The sequence below is a fragment of the Neomonachus schauinslandi genome, chromosome 4 (assembly GCF_002201575.2).
Source record: "Neomonachus schauinslandi chromosome 4, ASM220157v2, whole genome shotgun sequence".
NCBI lineage: Eukaryota > Metazoa > Chordata > Mammalia > Carnivora > Phocidae > Neomonachus > Neomonachus schauinslandi.
In genome coordinates, this window is record NC_058406.1 from 171,825,880 (window position 1) to 171,846,068 (window position 20,189).

General features: G+C 32.3%; 1 protein-coding gene across 1 annotated transcript in view; it reads right to left on the bottom strand.

The window, feature by feature from the left end:
• Positions 1–20,189, bottom strand: part of TMEM65 (transmembrane protein 65) — a 64,386-nt gene that overhangs the window by 8,795 nt on the left and 35,402 nt on the right. The window contains 6 exon segments of the mRNA XM_021688436.2: positions 295–400; positions 2,834–2,876; positions 3,740–3,794; positions 8,349–8,378; positions 8,380–8,417; positions 11,035–11,079. Coding sequence (XP_021544111.1) covers positions 295–400; positions 2,834–2,876; positions 3,740–3,794; positions 8,349–8,378; positions 8,380–8,417; positions 11,035–11,079 — 317 coding nt within the window.

The window sequence follows — 20,189 nt, forward strand, 5'->3', positions numbered from 1 at the left end:
TTCTTAAAAATAACTGTAATTTATATTCATTTTATGTCCTTCAGTCTCTAGGACATGACAGATACTCCTTCACATTAACTGAATCATATAAAGAATATTCTAAAAATCAAGTACACCTACAAAAAATAGACAATAAAAAATTATTGTTCTTCTGAAAACTGCCAAAGCTTAGACAATTTTTGTTAAAAACTCCATTCAAATCAATTTAGTCTCAAATTTCTCAAAGGACTGAACTATACAGTATCTTGCTCTGGCTACCTGAATTCATTATCATAAACCATATAAAGTACTTACAAAATGTGTACTAACACGTGTTTGCCACATGTCCACTTGTTTTGGTGTAAGATCCGGAATTGACAGGCCTAATCTGGAAGCCAAAGCTTCAACGTAGCCTGCAAGTCTTTAAAAATACACAAGGACAGAATGTAAGTTTTTAAAGAGACACACAAAGGTCCTCAGATAACAAACTAATTGCTACAAAAAGAAACAAAATAATTTTACACCTGTAACTGGCACTCTAGAAATGGTGTAAATGTTTTTTACAATTTTCATTTTTATTGTGCATAAATATATACAATTCAAAATATTTTAATATTAATATATTCATACATAGATAAACTAATTGACTTAGAGCAATTATTCTCTCTTATTTTATTTTATGTATTTTTATTTTTTTGAGAGAGAGCAGGGAGGGGGGTTGAGGGGGTGGGAGAGGGGCCAAGGGAGAGGGAGAAAGAATCTCAAGCAGGCTCCACACCCAGTGCAGAGCCCAACACAGGGCTCAATCTCACAACCCTGAGATTATGACCTGAGCCAAAATCAAGAGTCAGATGTTTGGGGCACCTGGATGGCTCAGCTGGTTAAGCATCTGCCTTGGGCTTGGGTCATGATCCCAGGGTCCTGGGTTTGAGCCCCGCATGGGGCTCCCTGCTCAACAGACAGCCTGCTTCTCTCTCTCCCTCTGCTGCTACCCCTGCTTGTGCGCACACGTGCTGTCAAATAAATAAAATCTTAAAAAAAAAGTCAGATGCTTAACTGACTGAGCCATCCAGGCACAGCTCTCTCTTATTTTAAAAGATCATTTCAAGGTATATAAAAAATTTTTGCAATAAAATTACAGTCATGCACTTACTCCAAATTCAAAGCAAAGCACGTTAACATATGATATTAGATTGGGGTGCCTGGGTGGCTCAGTTGGCTAAGCGTCTGCCTTCGGTTCAGGTCATGATCCCAGGGTCCTGGGATCAAGCCCCGCGTTGGGCTCCCTGCTTGGTGGGGAGTCTGCTTCTCCTTTTCCCTCTGCCCCTTCTCCTGCTTGCTCTCTCTCTCGCTCACTCTCTCTAATAAATAAATAAAATCTTTAAAAATATATATAATATTAGATTGATATACTAAGTAAAACAGCCTAGAATTTTCAGGGCAATCTCAAGTATTTATCAAGTCTAACTTCCCATCATTTATTGGATATAAACTCACTTTGTGAACTGTAAGAAAGAAAAAAATTTGCCAGTTAAACTATGCATACACCAGTTATAAGATGGATCCTAATATCAGATATGTAAAGTTCTAAAAAAAATTGGGTACCTAAGAATCAATAAAATGCATTTGTTATTTAATGATATTTTTTAAAGGCAGAGGAGAAATAGTTCTTAAATATAAAGACTCCCAACAAAATCTTTATCTCTAATCAAAAATAATTAATGATGCAATCTAAAATGAAATGGCCTTAAAATCTATTCGATCACTTGGTTCTATTAAATATAAAAAGCTATCACAGTAGCTGTAATATTATCACTATTAACCTTAATGTTGGAAATGGGGAAACAGAATGTGTAAAGGCTGATATCATTATAGATTTATGTCAGGAATTTGAGAAATATAAAATTTCTGCCCTGGCCCAGAAGCAAAGAAACTTTGTGTTTTAACAGTAGCTTTGGCCCCAAACTGCAGTACAGAAGTCTAATACACAGGGTCAGATCACTTATGAAGCTGCCTATTCCTAGATTATAAGGCTAAGTAAACTTCTAGTAGGCCCAAATCCAAATCTCAAAACTTACCACTCTCATGAACCATGGAAGGAAAAAACAGAGCCGAAGACTGAGCAAAAGAGACTATGTTTATCACAATAATTAATGCCAACTTAGTCTAATTTATCCTTCCCAGCCTTCCTCAAGCTCAGGAGGCAGCCCAGGCCATGTGCTGCTTGGAAGAGAGAATGTAAAGTGAGAAAGAGAGAAAGCTGGCCTTTTCTAAGTAGACATCCTTGCTTTGTTTCATCATTCCAGCCACATGGAATAAAGAGAGCAAAAACAGGCCAAACCCATGTATGCTCTGGCCATTATTCTTTTTGAAAGTTCCTCTCTCCAGAAAACATGCCCAGTCAGTATCCTCACATTTGAGCCATATCTCTTATCTTTGAGCTTAGTGGGAGAAGAGTGGGGTGAAATAATGATGGGGTTCTTGGTTTTAATCCTGTCTCACCTTGGAAATGTCTATAAAATACACATGAATACTTCAGTAAATGAGAATTAAACTCTGCTTACATTACAGTCGTCTTAGAAAAACTTTTTCAAGTATCAATCTTTTGAGAAGATTTTAAACACAAATTCCAGGTCCCTATACCCAGAGACACAAGTTCTGAGGTATAACCCAGGTATTTGTATTTGATGCACACTGAAGATTTAGTACTACTGATTTAGAAATATTAAATTTAAAGCTTTAGTTTGAAAACACACACAATAAATGTCCCATATTTTTTATCTTTCTCAATTAAAGAATGGGGAAGAGAAAGAGAACAACACACATGCACAAATGAATAAATGAATGGACCTACCCAAGTCCAGCTAAATCTGACACAAGATTTCCCAAAGCAGCAGCTAAAAAATTGAGAAGTGGATAAGTGAATTGTTACATGGAAGTCAGAAAAATCATTATAATATATCACTATATCATCAGTAAAGCACTGATCTGGAAGAGTAATCACAGTTTCTGAAACTACAACAACTATATCCAAAGTAACTCATTGGATAGCTCTGAATCTCAAGATTTCAAAATAGAACACAAGTCTCTTGGGATTATAGTGTTCTGCTTCCATCAAGTAGTAGGATTTTTTCTGTTGTGGAAGCCAGTTTCCATTTTGGTTTCAATACCTATACAGTATTTTGTAGCTTTATCTTTCATTACATTTAAGGAAATTTGGATATTTGGAAGTTAAAGTAAAGCTTTATGCATAGCTCTGAAATTCAAGAAAATCATAGAGAAGTGACTCCTTCATGAATTCATCTACTTCATGCTTTCTACACAATAAACACAACACTGAACCATTCCTAAATTTCACTATCATGAAAAACAGAGTGGTAACTAGGGGAAAGAAAGTAATAGAACCAAATTAGACTTTCAATCTTATATTTCCTTCTTTGATTTTTCTACCCAACTTAAAAATAAATTAGTAAAAACAAGAGTAAAAAGGTTTTGGGGTAACACTGAATTAAGAGAAAAACTTTAACATAGTCAGTACAGCATTGTTACTTATTAACTAACATAAAGTGCCTAAAATTTCTCAGGAAAAAAGTGCTACATATACAAAATTAAGAATTTGAAGAATAGGATTAAGGAGACAAACTAATAGACATCTCAATGAGTAAATTTATTTAAATAAATCATCCTCTTCTAAGTCTAACCTGCTAAAATGTTTTATAAATATAAGTACAATGGAATAATAATATGACTTATTAAATACCTGCCATAGTTGAAATTCCCAAAATAATTCCAATAGACATCTCAATATGGGTTCCCTGAAAAATGATTACAAAGAAATTAATCTTAAAAATTAACGCTGAAGTGACTATAAAAATAGCAAAGTATTAATAAAAACAGATAAATTGGTTAAGCCCATAGGTTACTGCAGCAAAATTATATATATAAAATATGCATAAATATTCATATAATGCAGTAATGCACTTAACTATTAAATATATGCATTCATACAGAAACATCAATATCATTTGATTCATTAAAATTAGGCTTTTATAAAAAATAAAAATAGCAACAAATATAATTATAATACAAATAGCAATATAATCCATCATTAAAAATCTAGAATTTAGATTTTCCAACCACAAAGATTCTTTAAACCTCTTGGAACACAAAGACCAACTCACCTAATTTTAAATTCTGAGTGATACATCTATATTATTGGTATTTACTCATCAAAGGAGTAAAAAAAAAAGCAGACTAAACTAATTTCTAGGGACCCAAGAGATCACAGACTTCAAAAATTATCTTTATAACACTGAGTTCTAACCATTAAATAGTGAGATGACATGATTCATTTATGAGCAACAATAGCATTTTGCACAATAGATAGAACCTCAGTAAAAAACAAGGTACTGAATTTACTGAGTTTCTGACTTTCCACATCCATCCCATTCCCTATAGACAAGAGGGACTTGTATTTTTACTTCCACTTTAAAGAGAAGGAACTGAAATGAAGATTAAACAATTCTAATGGGTTATTATACAGAATAAAGAAGAAATACTACGATCTATTGTGCTAATTGAGTTCTAATGCTTGGGCAATGCTCCCATAAGTAGACTTAATTTTCCTCCTAAATACTGATGATTGAAAATTTCTAAATAAATTTAAAAATCTCAGTGACATTTATGGAGGGAAAAAAAAAGAATGTCCTATCTGGTATGTAGAAATATTGCATTACTCAACTATTTATAAAACTGGAGAGGGGCTCCTGGGTGGCTCAGTCGGTTAAGTGTCTGCCTTTGGCTCAGGTCATGATCCCAGAGTCCTGGGATCAAGCCATGCATTGGGCTCCCTGCTCAGCAGTGAGTCTGTTTCTTCCTCTCCCTCTGCCCCTCCGCCTGCTTGTGCTCTCTCTCAAATAAATAAAATCTTAAAAATAAAAATAAAAAAAAAAAACAACTGAAGAGAAGCTGAGTTAGTTTCCTCATTTTTCTCTCGCCTAGGCCTTTTGGTTCCACCCCTTTAAAATACAATTCTTGGGGCGCCTGGGTGGCTTAGTTGGTTGAGCGACTGCCTTCAGCTCAGGTCGTGATCCTGGAGTCCCAGGATCGAGTCCCGCGTCGGGCTCCCTGCTCAGCAGGGAGTCTGCTTCTCCCTCTGACCCTCGCCCCCCCCCTTAATGTCCTCTCTCTCAAATAAATGAATAAAATCTTAAAAAATAAATAAAATAAAATACAATTCTTGTTGGATATGGAGAGAAAAGCCTGATGCATAAAAGTCTCCAAGGTACTTAAAATCACAAGGAAGGTTGTGAAGGAATCCAAAAGAAACAGATTTCTGAAGAAAAAAAGGAACAGACCATGCATAAGGAATAAAGATGTGTATCTTTAATATGGATGGGGAAAAAAAAAAAACACAAGAAAAACCCCACAAAAAACTGGAGCACTAATATAGAACAAAGGCACCTGATAGGTACAGTATATAAAAAATAAATATAGCATCCTTAGCAGCAACAAATCATTAGGAATGCCCCAGGAAAACTCTGTTTGCAATACATGTATTTAAAAAGTATTCAAATGCTTTATCATTTAATTGAATTTAAGAAACCTGAAGGACCTTCTAATAACATAAAAAGCTTCAAATAAAGTCAAAGGCAGTTTTAGGATAATGGACTACCAGTCTTTACTTTTTCCCATAGTTACATCAAGTTTTATCTTGTACATCTAATACTAATTATCTTCAATTTATATCTGGTTCATCATCTGAATACAATTAAACTACTCTAGAATTCTAACAAATTCTATTCCAATTAAATTGTAAGAAACATAATCCAAAAAAACCACCAAACATGTCATAAAAAACAATCCTAGTAATATAAAAATATAATAAAAAACTATGAAACCAAAGGCTGAGTATGAACAGCAGCCAACAATAAAGGTCAATCTATTACAGGAAGTTACATAGGAATTTGTTTTGATGACTACAACTAGACTAGCAACCAAGAGAGGACAACAGGAAAGAGGAAAACATCAAATGTCAGTGGCATGACAGAAAAGAAGAATCAAATATTTCCTTAACTTACTATCTTAAAACAGTCATAGCTGTCCCACAATGTTAGGAGTCAATCAGTGTTTTTAAAAAATTAAAAGGTGAAAAACATTCTTAAGATAATGATGACTACTTATTTTCCTATTCATAGACTCTAGTTATATTATTTATGTATTTTAGTTTCAGCAGTCTATTTAAAACCTCTTTGGGAAATTGCACTGTCCCTGAACTAGTTTGCAATTATCACCGAATAACAATTTTGCTACACATACTGCTCTTACTCAGATACTGAAGCCAGCGGTCTAAACATTTATCTCAATATTATATAAGTAAAAACTGGTATTATGTCCCTTAAACTGGATTTCAATGTAAACTTCAAGAACAAGTATTATTAACTTGGAGTCAACCATCTCAGACCTGGAAAAATAGTTCACTCTCAGTTATACTAACAATGAGACATAGACCGAGTAACAGAAAACAGTAAACAACATTACAATAATTTGACTCTAGAGTGTGTGTTTCACTTTATTGGTAGCTGTATTTAGATGCAGATTATCTGTTACTTTAGATATTTATTTCAAATAAGTAATAACACACTGTAAAGTTCACAATCTATGAAGCTACCCAGTTTCCCTATTCCGATCTCTCTTCAAAATCTCTATTCACCCTTCTTTATGCAAAATATATCATCTCAATACTTCCTCAATAGTCTTTTAGTATTTGACTATCTAAGGTCTGCCCTATCGAGGTGGAAAAAACAAATGAATATGAAGGTGGTAGTATGAATACCAGCTGTCAATTAAGAGAAATTTAAATATTAAATTGTATAAAAACCGAAAGAAATATTTGTCACAGAGAAACTTTAATTCAGACAATCTATTTAAAAACACATCAAGTCTTATCTACAGCTTATAAATTCATCATAATGGGAGTTTTCATTATAATTAGATATGATTTATTATGTAGTATCTATTTCAGTAATCTAACCAACTCAAATTTTAGTAATTTCACTAAAAGCAGTGTGGTTCCAAGTTGCTGAATATTTACAGATATATTCTCATATTTGCAGATATATAAATTGGCCAATTTAATTCTTATATACATATTAGGAAAATGTCACAATCAGTCAAAAAACCAGCATTCTGAAATTATATTTTAGAGGCTCTTGCCAGGCTGCTTTGCCAAAGAACTACACAATGGGTGCTTCCACATTCAAGCTGTGCGCATGCTAGAGCACCTGCTGTGACTATTTAAGCATCAGGATACCTTCCTGCTATGTCAACAAGGTGAGGAGCCAGACTTTCTGGATAGCTGAGCACCATTAATCTGACATAAGATGAGACTATATAATAGCAAAAAAAATCTTTTTAGATATTCTTTTAAGAATTTTAGATATCCTTTAAGCAAATTATATAATCCACACAATGTAAATTATACTTTTAGTCCCTATTTTGAAACCAAATATTCTATTTATGTCCATCTGTAATACATATGACCTCCAAGACACCAAAACAACAAAAAACAAAACGAAACAAAAAAAACCCTTGCTCTCATATGTATTTTTCTCACATTCAATAATCCTAAAATCATTTTTTTCAAGTTAGAGTCAGTGAAGAGAAGTGGATAGAGCACTGGGCAGTTTTAGAAGACTTGCATTTTAATCATGGACTCATCTCTCACTTTAGAAACTGGACCAATGACCAATATCGTTATTCATTAACAAAAGGTGCCATTCAATGGTAGGAAAGGTAAAGAAGCCTTCTCCGAGACTAAACACTTTTAAAGGGCACACTTACATTAAAATGACCAGAGCAAAGGGGAACTTTTTTTAAACACTACAATGGAACAAAGACAAAAAGGAGATATACTCAGTATTCTCAACTAAAATTTAAAATACCTTTGGGTCAAATGGATAGACTACATCAAAACACCCTTTAAAACATTTCTGCATGGAAAAACTAAACACGGAACTAACCAAATAACATATATGTGATGAGAACTGTCAGTAAAATTAAAGAACATCAGAAAATTTTATATACTTTTTCCTTTAATAAGAATGTTGAAACTAGAACAGAATAATATAGACCTAATAAATATGTGTTTATAATTGTCAATGCTTTACCAAAAGTCTTAATGATTAATACATATAATGCCTTAAAACTGAATGATAGTTTAATTAACATGAAATATAGTAAAAAGTAGCCTTGTTCATTATGATGTTAACTAAAATTTTATAGCTAGGATATATAAATTATTAGGAAAATTTAGACCACATTAATTTCTTTATGAACTCAAAATAGAAGGGGTGAAAGAAAGAACTTACTGCAACAATCATAATTGCATTATCCAAAAAAACCAAACCCTATGAAAGGTATCGCATTGTGGATGAATACTGAAAAACATCAAAAAGAGAAAATATATTTTAGGTTTTCTATAACTTTAAATGAGAAAACAGACCATATGATTAAAGACTCCTAAACAGATCTGACAACCTTTGAAATTTGCTTTTCATTCCCCATAGCCAAAAGATTCTGCTCCTGCTATAAGTTTACTTCCTAGAAGCCACACTGGGAAAACAAAACAAAATTAAAAAACATGTAACATGTAAAAATAACTGTGTTAGATTTCTGGGTTGTTTTCTTACTAGCTACACATAAAAAGTACATACAGTTAACGGCAGAACAAATAAGTAAATACATATTATGACTACCATGCTTTACCTGTTTAATTACTATTGATATCCATCTGTTTCTTATACCTAAAGACTGATATCATAAAATTAATATGCATATTAGAAATAATAAAAAATACCCTGAATCAATTTCAGGGAAGCTATATGGTCACTTTTACTCACTAAACAATTTTTGGACAAATGTGAGAAAAATGTGATTATCTCATCTATATTAGCCATCTATATGCAGTCTCTTCCCCCCTCACAATATCAAAATCCCTGAAAGCTTTCACAAACTATTTGATTTAAATCAAAACATAATTTGGCCTCTTCCTAACAAAGGCACACCTTACCTTATCTATCTAATACAGAATCTGAATGACCTGACATAATAGAAGTGTAACTAGGAAGAACTAATACCTATATAAATTTTATACATTCAGTCTCATTTTTTTCATATTTGGATCTTCAGCACGTTGCAGAATGCATAGTGCATACCAGATACTCAATGAATATTAATTAAGTTGAGGACCACTAACCTGGAAAGGAAGAGAATTCCATATTAAGACAATTGAAGGCAGACTGTGAAACAGATTAAAAGCTGGGCTAGTTAAAAGACTTTATTCTGATTCATCTATAAAATTGCCAAGATATAGCCAACAACAATTCAACAGATGACTTTTTTAGATAAACATCAAACTTGTGAATTTTATAACATATCCAAAAAATAGTTCCTTAAGCGAATTGGTTGTATGTGTTTTTCCTTTTAATGCAGTTAAGTCCATAGAAAGTATAATTAAAATATAATCCAGAAGTTAAAAAAGTTTGACATTAGTCTAGTGAGTTCTGCACCAACCCAGGAAAGGCTAATAAACAGTAAACAAAACAAAACAAAAAAACACTCTACCCAAAACCACTATTGAAGACTAAGATCACAGGAAAAGGGTGTATATCCTAGATCATTTCAGATTTCTTCTTGCTATCAAGTAAGAATGTTCAAGATAAAAAGTAGCATCTTTTTAATTATAAAGAATATTATTTTTAAAAAGGTATTATTTTAAAAGCTATTAAAGATGGTAAAAATCAAATAGCACATTAATGAAATGGGATTTCTGAATTAAGAGTCTAGCCTTAGTTCTTTGATTTTGCCTAAGTCTAGTTGCTTAACTACTAGACATTCAAAATTTTATAATAAGCAACTTTGAAGTATAAAATATATCATGTTTTTATGCTTAGACCTAAATAAATGCATCATATAAGTAAAAATTTATTGTCAACACAAAGGAGAAAATACAATTTTCAAATTGTTAAATAAACATGTACTGGACACTCCACCATGCATGAGATACAAAGATAAGTAAGACTTGGTTACCAACCCTCAAGAAATTTGGGTAAGATAACATACCATATCAACAGTCAATTTCAATATAACCAACTGATAATGTATTATACAGTGCTATGGACATGAATTTGCATGAATCTAGGCTAGGAGAATCAGGAAAAATTACCAGGGGAATTAAAGTCTTCAAGAATTCTTAAATGTTTTGGTATTTGGGAAAAGTTACTTATTTCTAATATAAATTATATTCTACCTCTGAGAGAAAAAAGAACTGGCTAGTTAATAAGTTTTAAAAAATCAAGTAAGTTTGCTCTCCAGTATGTAATGATCTCCTATTAATTTGTGATTTCTTCAATTTCCTTTGGGAAATACTACTCTAAAACAGCAAATCACATCTACTATTTAGCTTTCGCTTACAACCTACTCGAATTCACTGTACTGTTAAAACATTCTCTTCTTTTACTGTCTTTATAATAAGATCCCAAACTGTTTTACATTATGCCAGTGTTAGCCTTGACTATTTATTCCCATCTTAACAGAGTAAAGAAAGCACACCAGCACCATTATAAGCTTCTTCTTCCTGGTGGTCTTAAATGAACTTAGCTTTCTTCATCATCATAAACAGCAAGATGTAAGTATTTTCTCCACCAGAGAACAGTTCAACCTAGCCCAGACTTTCTAGTTCTGAAATTACCCAACTTAAATCCAAACTAAAGTGAACATATCCTTTTTTCTGGGAATTAAGAAAACCTTACCATAAGCATAATTTTATTTCTAGACGGTAACAACAGTTTAACAATGTTAGATACTGATTCCATAATATTATAATATGTTGTAAACCAAGTGTATAAACTTTTTCTTCTGGCATGATAAATTAGATAACCCACTCTATCTGGAAAAATTAAATTTACTAACTCATCTATATTAACAGTAAATGATACAGTTATTTTATATCTAAAAGATAGATGCACAGATATTTAACAATTATAGAACCATTACCATATCTCAGCTGTCCTGGGGTGGGTGGTAGAGCTTCCAACTTTTCTAAAGGGGAAAAAAAGGGTTTAGGTCAAGAATTAGTTACTATAGCATGATTTCTTTTTTATTACAATAAAGAAAATACCAGCAGATTTACAAAGTGTGAGAATATCAAAGTTTATTCATAAATTTTTGTAGGTTAATGGACCAAAGTTATCCATACAGAAAATAATACTTGGTATGGATTACATTACAAGGCTAGAAAACAAAACTGAACTTTAGTTACAAGTCTACCATGGAACTTACGACCTTGGGTAATCATTAGTTGTTCATTTTTGTGTTTTTAAAGTCCTTGCATCTATATAATGAACCTGTTTACATTCATTACAGAAAAAAAAAAACCTTTGAAATATAGCTACCCTTCTTTAAGATGCAGTGATAAATGACTTAAGAATTATATATACAAACAAACATTGATAGTAGAAAAAAGAATATTCAAATAGACCTAGATATCCTTTAAAAAACAGAAAATAACATTTTTAAAGCAAAGTATTACAACAATGACTTCACTGGATTGTGTTCTGTTCCTTAATCTCCCTTGATAATATACTGAATATTTTGAGTTTTGAAACCTATATACTATTGGATAATATAGAATATTCTACACAATAAAATGACCCAAAAAAGTAGGGTGCTATTCAAAATCCTAAGTAACAATAAACTACTTATAATATATAGCATAATAAACACACAAAGTTTTCCCAAGTATAAATCAAAGTAAGTATCTTTAAGTGCCATCATTAAATCTAAAAATTAACAATTATTATAAATAAGCAATGTACCTAATTTCATAACAACAACTATCTCACCATTTGTATAAGTACAAGAGTAAGCTATGGTAAAATGGCAGAGAACATACTTTCTTTATCCTCATCCAGTCCAAAAGAATTAACTGACAGTCTATGGAGAAGAATCCACACCACGAATCACACTGTTCTAAAGATTTAGTATAACCGGACTGTCCAAGGAAATACATTATAAACTGGATATATATTTTCTAAAACATTTATTTATAATCTACAACAACATAAGAACTAAAGAATTTGGTTTTAGAAAAGTAAAAAGCAAATAAATTTCCATTGATAAGCTATATAAAAAAGAAGTATCGTCCATATTTGTGAATGGTATTTTACTAAAAACACATATAGTACCAAAATGGTTCTGCAACAAGAAGTACACTAAAACCTTGAGTTTAGTCAATTATCATATTATTCAGAAAGTTCTAAGAATGCAAGTTTAAATTTTGTTTTCCCTTTTTTTAGAGGAGTTATGAAATGAAGATATACTAATCTTTGCAGAATTTCACATCTGATTAAAACATATTTTCTATTTATTGACTAACACCATTACCTCAAAATCTATTTTGAAAGCATGCAAATGGTTTTCCAAATGTTAACAAGAAATACAGGATACTGCTGTACTCCACAGAGTTTTCTGGTGAAGTAAACATGCAAAAGTGGTTACATACCAGAACTATTTGCTAGTTGCATTACTCTCATCATCACTACAGTTCTGACACTGTGAGGAGAAGTCCTTGTCAGTTGACTGGAACATCTTGAAATACCTAAAAATTCAACAAGCAGGACTTTCCCAATAGAATGAGAATATACAGAGTCCTTGCTTTTACTTCGTCAAATTCCCTACATATTCATACTGCACAAAGTACTTAAAATATTTTACAACTCCTAAAAAGAAAGGATAGGAGGTAGGCAAATGTATAAGGTGCAGCAAAGAGAAAACCACCAAATAATATAATCAATATTCCTAATCTTCCTTTCCTATTACCCATAAGGATTAAAAAATTAAAAGTAATGAAAAAATAAAATTTTTAAAGACTGAGAAAGAGAAAGAAATATAAAGGAGATAGAGTAGGGAGGAAAACCACTGGCACAGAGAATAAAGTAAAATCAAAGCAGAGATTCTGCCTCCTGCTTTACAAAGAGCCTATTGAGTAGCAAGAGGAAACATGAAAGGAACATTTCCTAGAAAGTGGAAATTATCCATCAAAATTTTTTTAAATCATAAATTGATCATTTTGAGGACTTTGACACTGTAAATTACCTTCTTTACTATGTTAACTGAATCAAAACTATATATATCAGAAGTGAAAAACATTGGATGTACAATATACAACAGAACTCCATCTTGGAAATAAGCCCATGCAATCTATACAGGTTTTAAAAATCTATACAAAATTTTCTTTTGACATATTGTAAACTATCTGTACTTACACTGGAAATGTACTCTAATCTAATATTTCATTAAGAAGACTTTGGAGTTAGAAAAACTATTTCTTTCAGTTTCTGTGTGTGTATGTGTGTGTCTGATATACATCATGCTTTCTTCTTTTTCTGAATATCTTTAAAAAATAAGAAAACCATTAAGATTGTACTTCACCATACCATATTTTCCAATGATTTTAGCTTAAAAAAAATCTGGTTCTACTTCTACTATTGGCTTATTAGTAATCTCCTACAACACCAATTCTCCTGCATAGAATAAATATACACTATACACAAACATATATAAATAAATAACTACCAAAATGCACTAGAAAATGACCAAAAACAGGTTGATTCTGGAAAGGAATCAACACTTAGAAAAAGGAATGGAACTAAGTGAGTTACCTGTTTATTGCAGCTTTTGGCCCGAGGGCAGCCTCAACCCAACTAAAACTCAAACAAAAAATCTTCAGTCTTTCTGGCCTGAAGAAGCAGTGGATAGGGTGCAAGGTAACCAAAGCCACTGGAAAGTGAAAGGGGAGTCCTGGAAAGGATAGAGTCAGAAAGGAGGAGCCTAAATCCAGTATATACAGTCAGTTCAAAAGTATGGCTGACCTGTGAAGGTAGCAGGAGGGGAAGAATGAAGGGGGGGAAATCGGAGGGGTAGACGAACCATGAGAGACAATGGACTCTGAAAAACAAACTGAGGGTTCTAGAGGGGAGGGGGTGGGAGGATGGGTTAGCCTGGTGATGGGTATTGAGGAGGGCACATTCTGCATGGAGCACTGGGTGTTATGCACAAACAATGAATCATGGAACACTACATCTAAAACTAATGATGTAATGTATGGGGATAATATAAGAATAAAAAAATTTTTTTAAAAAATGCTAGCTAAGGGTAAAATAACTGAAGATTTGAGCTACACACCAAGAAACAGAGTTTGCAGTATGAGCCTAACCATCAACTGCCTGCTAAAACAAGTAAAGAAAAACTGAAATTTTTTAGAAGAATAAAACACAACCCAGAGTCTCTACAACATGGTAATTGCAGCAGTGATTAAGATATAATCCAAAATTGGGCGCCTGGGTGGCTCAGTTGGTTAAGCAACTGCCTTTGGCTCAGGTCATGATCCTGGAGTCCTTGGATCGAGTCCCACATTGGGCTCCCTGCTCGGCAGGGAGCCTGCTTCTCCCTCTGACCCTCCCCCCCCTCATGTGCTCTCTGTCTCTCTCATTCTCTGTCTCAGATAAATAAATAAAATCTTTAAAAAAAAAAAGATATAATCCAAAATTATTTCACAAAGAAACAGGAAAACATGACCCATTTTCAGGAGAAAAAACAATAGACAGAGATCAATTTTGAAGTGATTCAAATGTTATAAGTAGCAGACAAGGACTTTAAAGTATCAATTAAAAATATATTCAAAAATATAAATGAAAACATAGTCAAATAGAAACTATAAAAAAGAACCAAACTCTAGTCCTAGAACTGAAAAATGTATTATCTGAAATTTTAAAATTAATTGGATAGGCTTAAAAGCAAAATGGAGGTTATAAAACAAAGAGTGAACATGATGATAGATCAATAAAAATAACCCAATCTGAAGAACAGAAAATAAAAGGATTGAGAAATAATGAATCAGTCTCACAGACTTGTGGCTAAATATCAAAAAGTCAATACACATATAACTGGAGTTCCAAAAAGGGAGAAGAAAGAAAAGGACCAAAAAATATTTAAGTAAATAATGCCTAATAATTTCCCAAATTTGGTGGAAGACAAAATTTCAAAAGATTCCAGAAAGTTCAGGAAACCCCTGGTAGAATAAGGATAAAGAAAATCAATGATAAAGAAAAAGGAATCTTGAAAGCAGTTACAAAAAAATGACACGTTAAAGGAAAACAATGATTTATATATACTTCAAGAAGGAAAAAAAGCTGTCAATGCAGTATTCTATATCCAGAAAGATCATCCTTCAAGAATGAAAGCAAACTGTATCTTAGATAAACTAAAACTATGAAAATATGTTACCAGCCAACCTGCAATATAGGAAATGTGAAAGCAAGTTCTTTAGACTGAAGGGAAATACCAGTTGGGCAGAGGGATCTTCAGGAAAGAATGAAGAGTATCAGAAATGGTAAATATTGTGTAAATATAAAAAACTACCTTTTCCCTAGTAATTTAATTTACGTAGACCTGTCTAAAAGAAAAAAATTTTAACTCTGTCTTATGGAGTTTATAACATATGTAGATGTAATTCATATAACATCAAAGCATAAAGGATGAAGGAGGTTACAAATGGACCAATTTGGTAATTTGGTTGTAATATTTCTACAATGTCTATTACGTGATACAATATTAGCTCTAAGTAGTCTATGAAGAAGTAAGAATGCATATTTGTAATGCCTGGAGCAATCACACATACAGACAAAATGCAATGAAGATACAGCTAAAAAGCTAGTAAATAATTTGAAGGGAATTTTTAAAAAATATTAAATTAAGGCAAAACAACACAGGAAATGAGAACAGAGAACAAACAGCAAATAGTATAATAGCAAACCTATATCCTACCACATCAATAATTACATTCAATGTTAATGGACTAAACACTCCAAATAAATGGCAGAGATTGTCAAAACATAAAAAAGCAAGACCCAACTATAAGATATCCATAAGAATTACACTTTAGTAGATTGAAAATAAATGGATGGTAAAAGATATACTAAACACTAGACTTATAAAAGCTGGAGTGGCTATATTATCATATAAAGTAGACTTAAAGAATATGGCCAGAACCAGGGACATTTCAGAATGATAAAAGAGTTAACTCATCAAAAGGCATAATAACAATTTGATTATGCCTAATAACACAGCTTCAAAATGTGTGATGCAAAATCTAACAGAATTAAAGGGCAAAATAAATTCTACAATCATACTCCGAGTTATAAAAGCCTCTTTCTCAGCAATTGACAGAAAACTAGGCAAAAATATTAGTAAGATATAGATTATTTGAACAACACTACCAATTATCCTGGTCCATACTTAATATTTAAATGATACCCAACAACTATATAATACATATTCTTTTCAAGTGGAGATGGTACATTCATCAAGATAGACCATAAGCTGATCCACAAAACATGTTAATAAATTTACGATTAAAATAATAAAGAATATGTTCTCAGACCAAAATGGAATCAATAACAATAAGATATCTAGAAAAAAAATTGAAAATTAAATAACATCTTCTAAATACATGGGCCAAAGAAGAAACCAAAAGGGAAATTAGAAAATACTTCAAACTGAGTATGAGTGAAAATACAACATACTAAAATTTATGGTATGCAGCTAAATGAATGCTTGAAGGGAAGTCTGAAGTACTTCCATTAAAAAGAAGAATCATCTAAGATAAATGGCCTATGGTTCTAACTTAAGAAGCTATGAAAAAAAGAGCAAGTTAAATCAAGAGTAAGGAAATAAAAAGAAGGAAATAAAAGAGCTGAAAATAATTAATAGAAAACAATAAAGGAAATAGGCAAAGGCAAAAGTTGGTTCTTTGAAAAGATCAACAAAATTAACAAACCTCTAAGTACACTGATCAAGAAAGAGAAAACACAAATTACTAATATCAGGAATGAAAGGGGACATCACTACAGATCCTACAAGGAATTAAAAAGAGTATTATGAATAACTTTATGCCAACAAATTCAACAACTTTGATGAAATGGGCAAATTGTTTAAAAAATACAATTTACCAAAACTGATGTAAAATAAAACAAAAAATATGAATAGCTCTATCCATTAATAAAATTGAATTTGTCATCAAACACTTTTGCGTAACATAAACACAAAAATCCTCTAGGCCCAGATGGTTTCATTGCTGAATTTTATCAAAATCTTAATGAAAAAAAACACCAATCTTACACAAACTCACAAACTCTTTCAAAAAACAGAAGATAAAGAAATACTTCCCAACTTGTTTTATGAGGCCAGAATAATTCTAAAAATAAAACCTAACCAAGAAATGACAAAAAAGAAAAAACTGCACACCAATATCCCTCAGGAACACAGACACAAAAATCCTTAACTGAATGATAAGTGTTCTGCTTTCCCCAGGTATAAGTGTTTATCCATAATAGTGGCAAAAAATAACATCCAGATTTCCTTACATTTTTTCCTTTCTTAAATATTTCTCATTGTTTGAGGGAGAAGTTGCTCTTAGTAGAGTCCCATGTTTAGAAATACACAGGTTAGGGGGCGCCTGGGTGGCTCAGTCATTAAACATCTCTTTATTTCAGCTCAAGTTATGATCTCAGGGTTTTGAGATCAAGCCCTGCATTTGGGGCTTGAGATTGTCTCTCTCCCTCTCCCTCTGCTCCTCCCCTCCCTTAAAAAAAAGAAAAAGAAAAAGAAACACAGGTTAGGAAAATTACCAGCAAGCATTTATGAGATAATATTTACTTATAGGATTTTTTTCCTTTTGAATTCACATTTAAAAGTGTGCCTGAGGGAGGGTAAATAAGAGAAGACAGTTGTTGCAAACTGCTAATTTATACTGTTATCAAATCAAAATGAAAATTATTTGAAATGGAACTATCTCTTCCTCCAATCCATCCTTGAGAATTTAAATACATTCAATTATTACAATACATAAACAAATCTTTTTCTAATACAAAAATATCCTAGATATTCATTACAAATCTTGAAAACATAAGAAAAACACCTTGTATGTTTAAATATAAGATTTTTCAACACTTTCAACATTTTGTTTTGCTTCAGTAAACCAGGAAGTTTCCAGAAAACAATTTAAAACATATAAAGCAATTTTACTTTTTTAATTAAATGAAACTAACTTTTTAGACTGTACAAAGCATGAAGTATTCAGTTAGTTTTCTAATTAACTGAAGCAACCAGAGACCTGTTGTAGCTTGTAAAATACTGTTACTACCTAATATTAAAATTTTTAAAAAGGAGTATTTCTTTGATGAATTAGAATATTAAAATGCATCACAATCATCATTTTAATGCTCAATTATTATCTTTTTAGGAAATATAAAAATGAGGGCACTGTCACATAAATCAGAAGAGAGTCAAAAGAAAACACAATTAAGGGTTTTTTTTCTATTTCAGGAATAAACAAGTATTTAATCTAGCTGCTTTTTATTTCTTGTTACATAAATATAAATATTTAAGTTGTATTCACTGTATTCACTTAAAGAAAGAGGAATGTTGGTAAGTTAGGAAGAGAACAGCAAAGGGAGAAATGAGAGATTTCAAGTGCAGACATATTTTTAAAAAGAGAGGGAGGAAGGGAGATTATTTTAAAGGGAGCCTCAGATAAGAACACACAAGAAAGAGACTCCCTAGATCTGGGCAAATGAGTTGCTAGGACATGGGTTTTTTTCAGTCCCTCTACTGTGATTCTTTGATCAGCCATCTAATGGTCTAAACTTGATATCTTTAGATCAGACTCCATTGTGCACACAGATACTCATAATACATAGCACAATGTTAAGCACTCTGAGAAGAACAGATGAATAGAAAGCATCTCAGTTGTGCCAGAGGTTTTCAGGTTTTGCTGTAGGACATAGGTCTAAAGATTTCTGTATCCTGCCTAGGCCATGTTCTCAAAATTTGTTTCAAAATAAATTCCTGACCAATCATTTATCATTGCCTTTTTTTTAAACCTAAAATGGCATCTAGTAGATAAAATTGGCTAATTATAGGCTCTAATAAACTAATTTCCAGTTAAGTTTATTTTTTCTTTTTCGTGTATTGGAAGGTAACCAAAAATTTCTTATTGGTAAGATTCAGGAGAAGCTTTCCCTAGAATATGTATTTGAGACAGTAATCCTACAATCAAGCCTATATTACTGTAATGACAAATGACCTCTAACCATAGAAGAACAACTATTACCGTTTTAAAGCTCACATTTGCTTTAATCCTAGAAAATTCTTACTAGGTTTTACCAAAATATCTTAGAATACTTCATAACTAAAATGTAACTTATGTATTCAAATATTTTTATCATTGCCACAAGTATACTAAAATTTACTGTTTATATTAATACTTAGAATAAAGTAGAAAATTCTTTTAAATTGTGCTTTTCAGGAATATCAACATGCAAGTTTTAGAATAGAACCTCTGGAAACAGAACGACTGTCTGCAACCTAGACATACAATGCCTTGTGCCTTTGGTTGTGCTTTTCAGTCAAAATTGATTACGTTAATAGGAATTTACTGTAAACATCTTAAACAAGCCATATTTATATATATACATACATGCCTTATGTATATATACACTAATTTACATATAAACATTTATTCATATTTACATATATTAAAAAGATGAGGATATTGAGTTTGTTTGTTTGTTTTTTAAGATTTTACTTATTTATTTGACCGAGAGAGAGAGAGTACAAGCAGAGGGAGAGAGAGAAGCAGGCTTCCTGCTGAGCAGGGAGCCCGGCAGGGGGCTCGATCCCAGGACCCTGGGATCATGACCTGAGCCGAAGGCAGACGCTTAACGACTGAGCCACCCAGGCGCCCCGAGTTTGTTTTTTTTTAACTTAAGAATTTTTTTTTTTTAATTTTTTTTTTTATTCTTATGTTAATCCCCATACATTACATCATTAGTTTTAGATGAAGTGTTCCATGATTCATTGTTTGTGCATAACACCCAGTGCTCCATGCAGAACGTGCCCTCCTCAGTACCCACCACCAGGCTAACCCATCCTCCCACCCCCCTCCCCTCTAGAACCCTGTTTGTTTTTCAGAGTCCATCGTCTCTCATGGTTCGTCTACCCCTCCGATTTCCCCCGCTTCATTCTTCCCCTCCTGCTACCTTCTTCTTCTTCTTCTTTTTTTTTTTCTTAACATATATTGCGTTATTTGT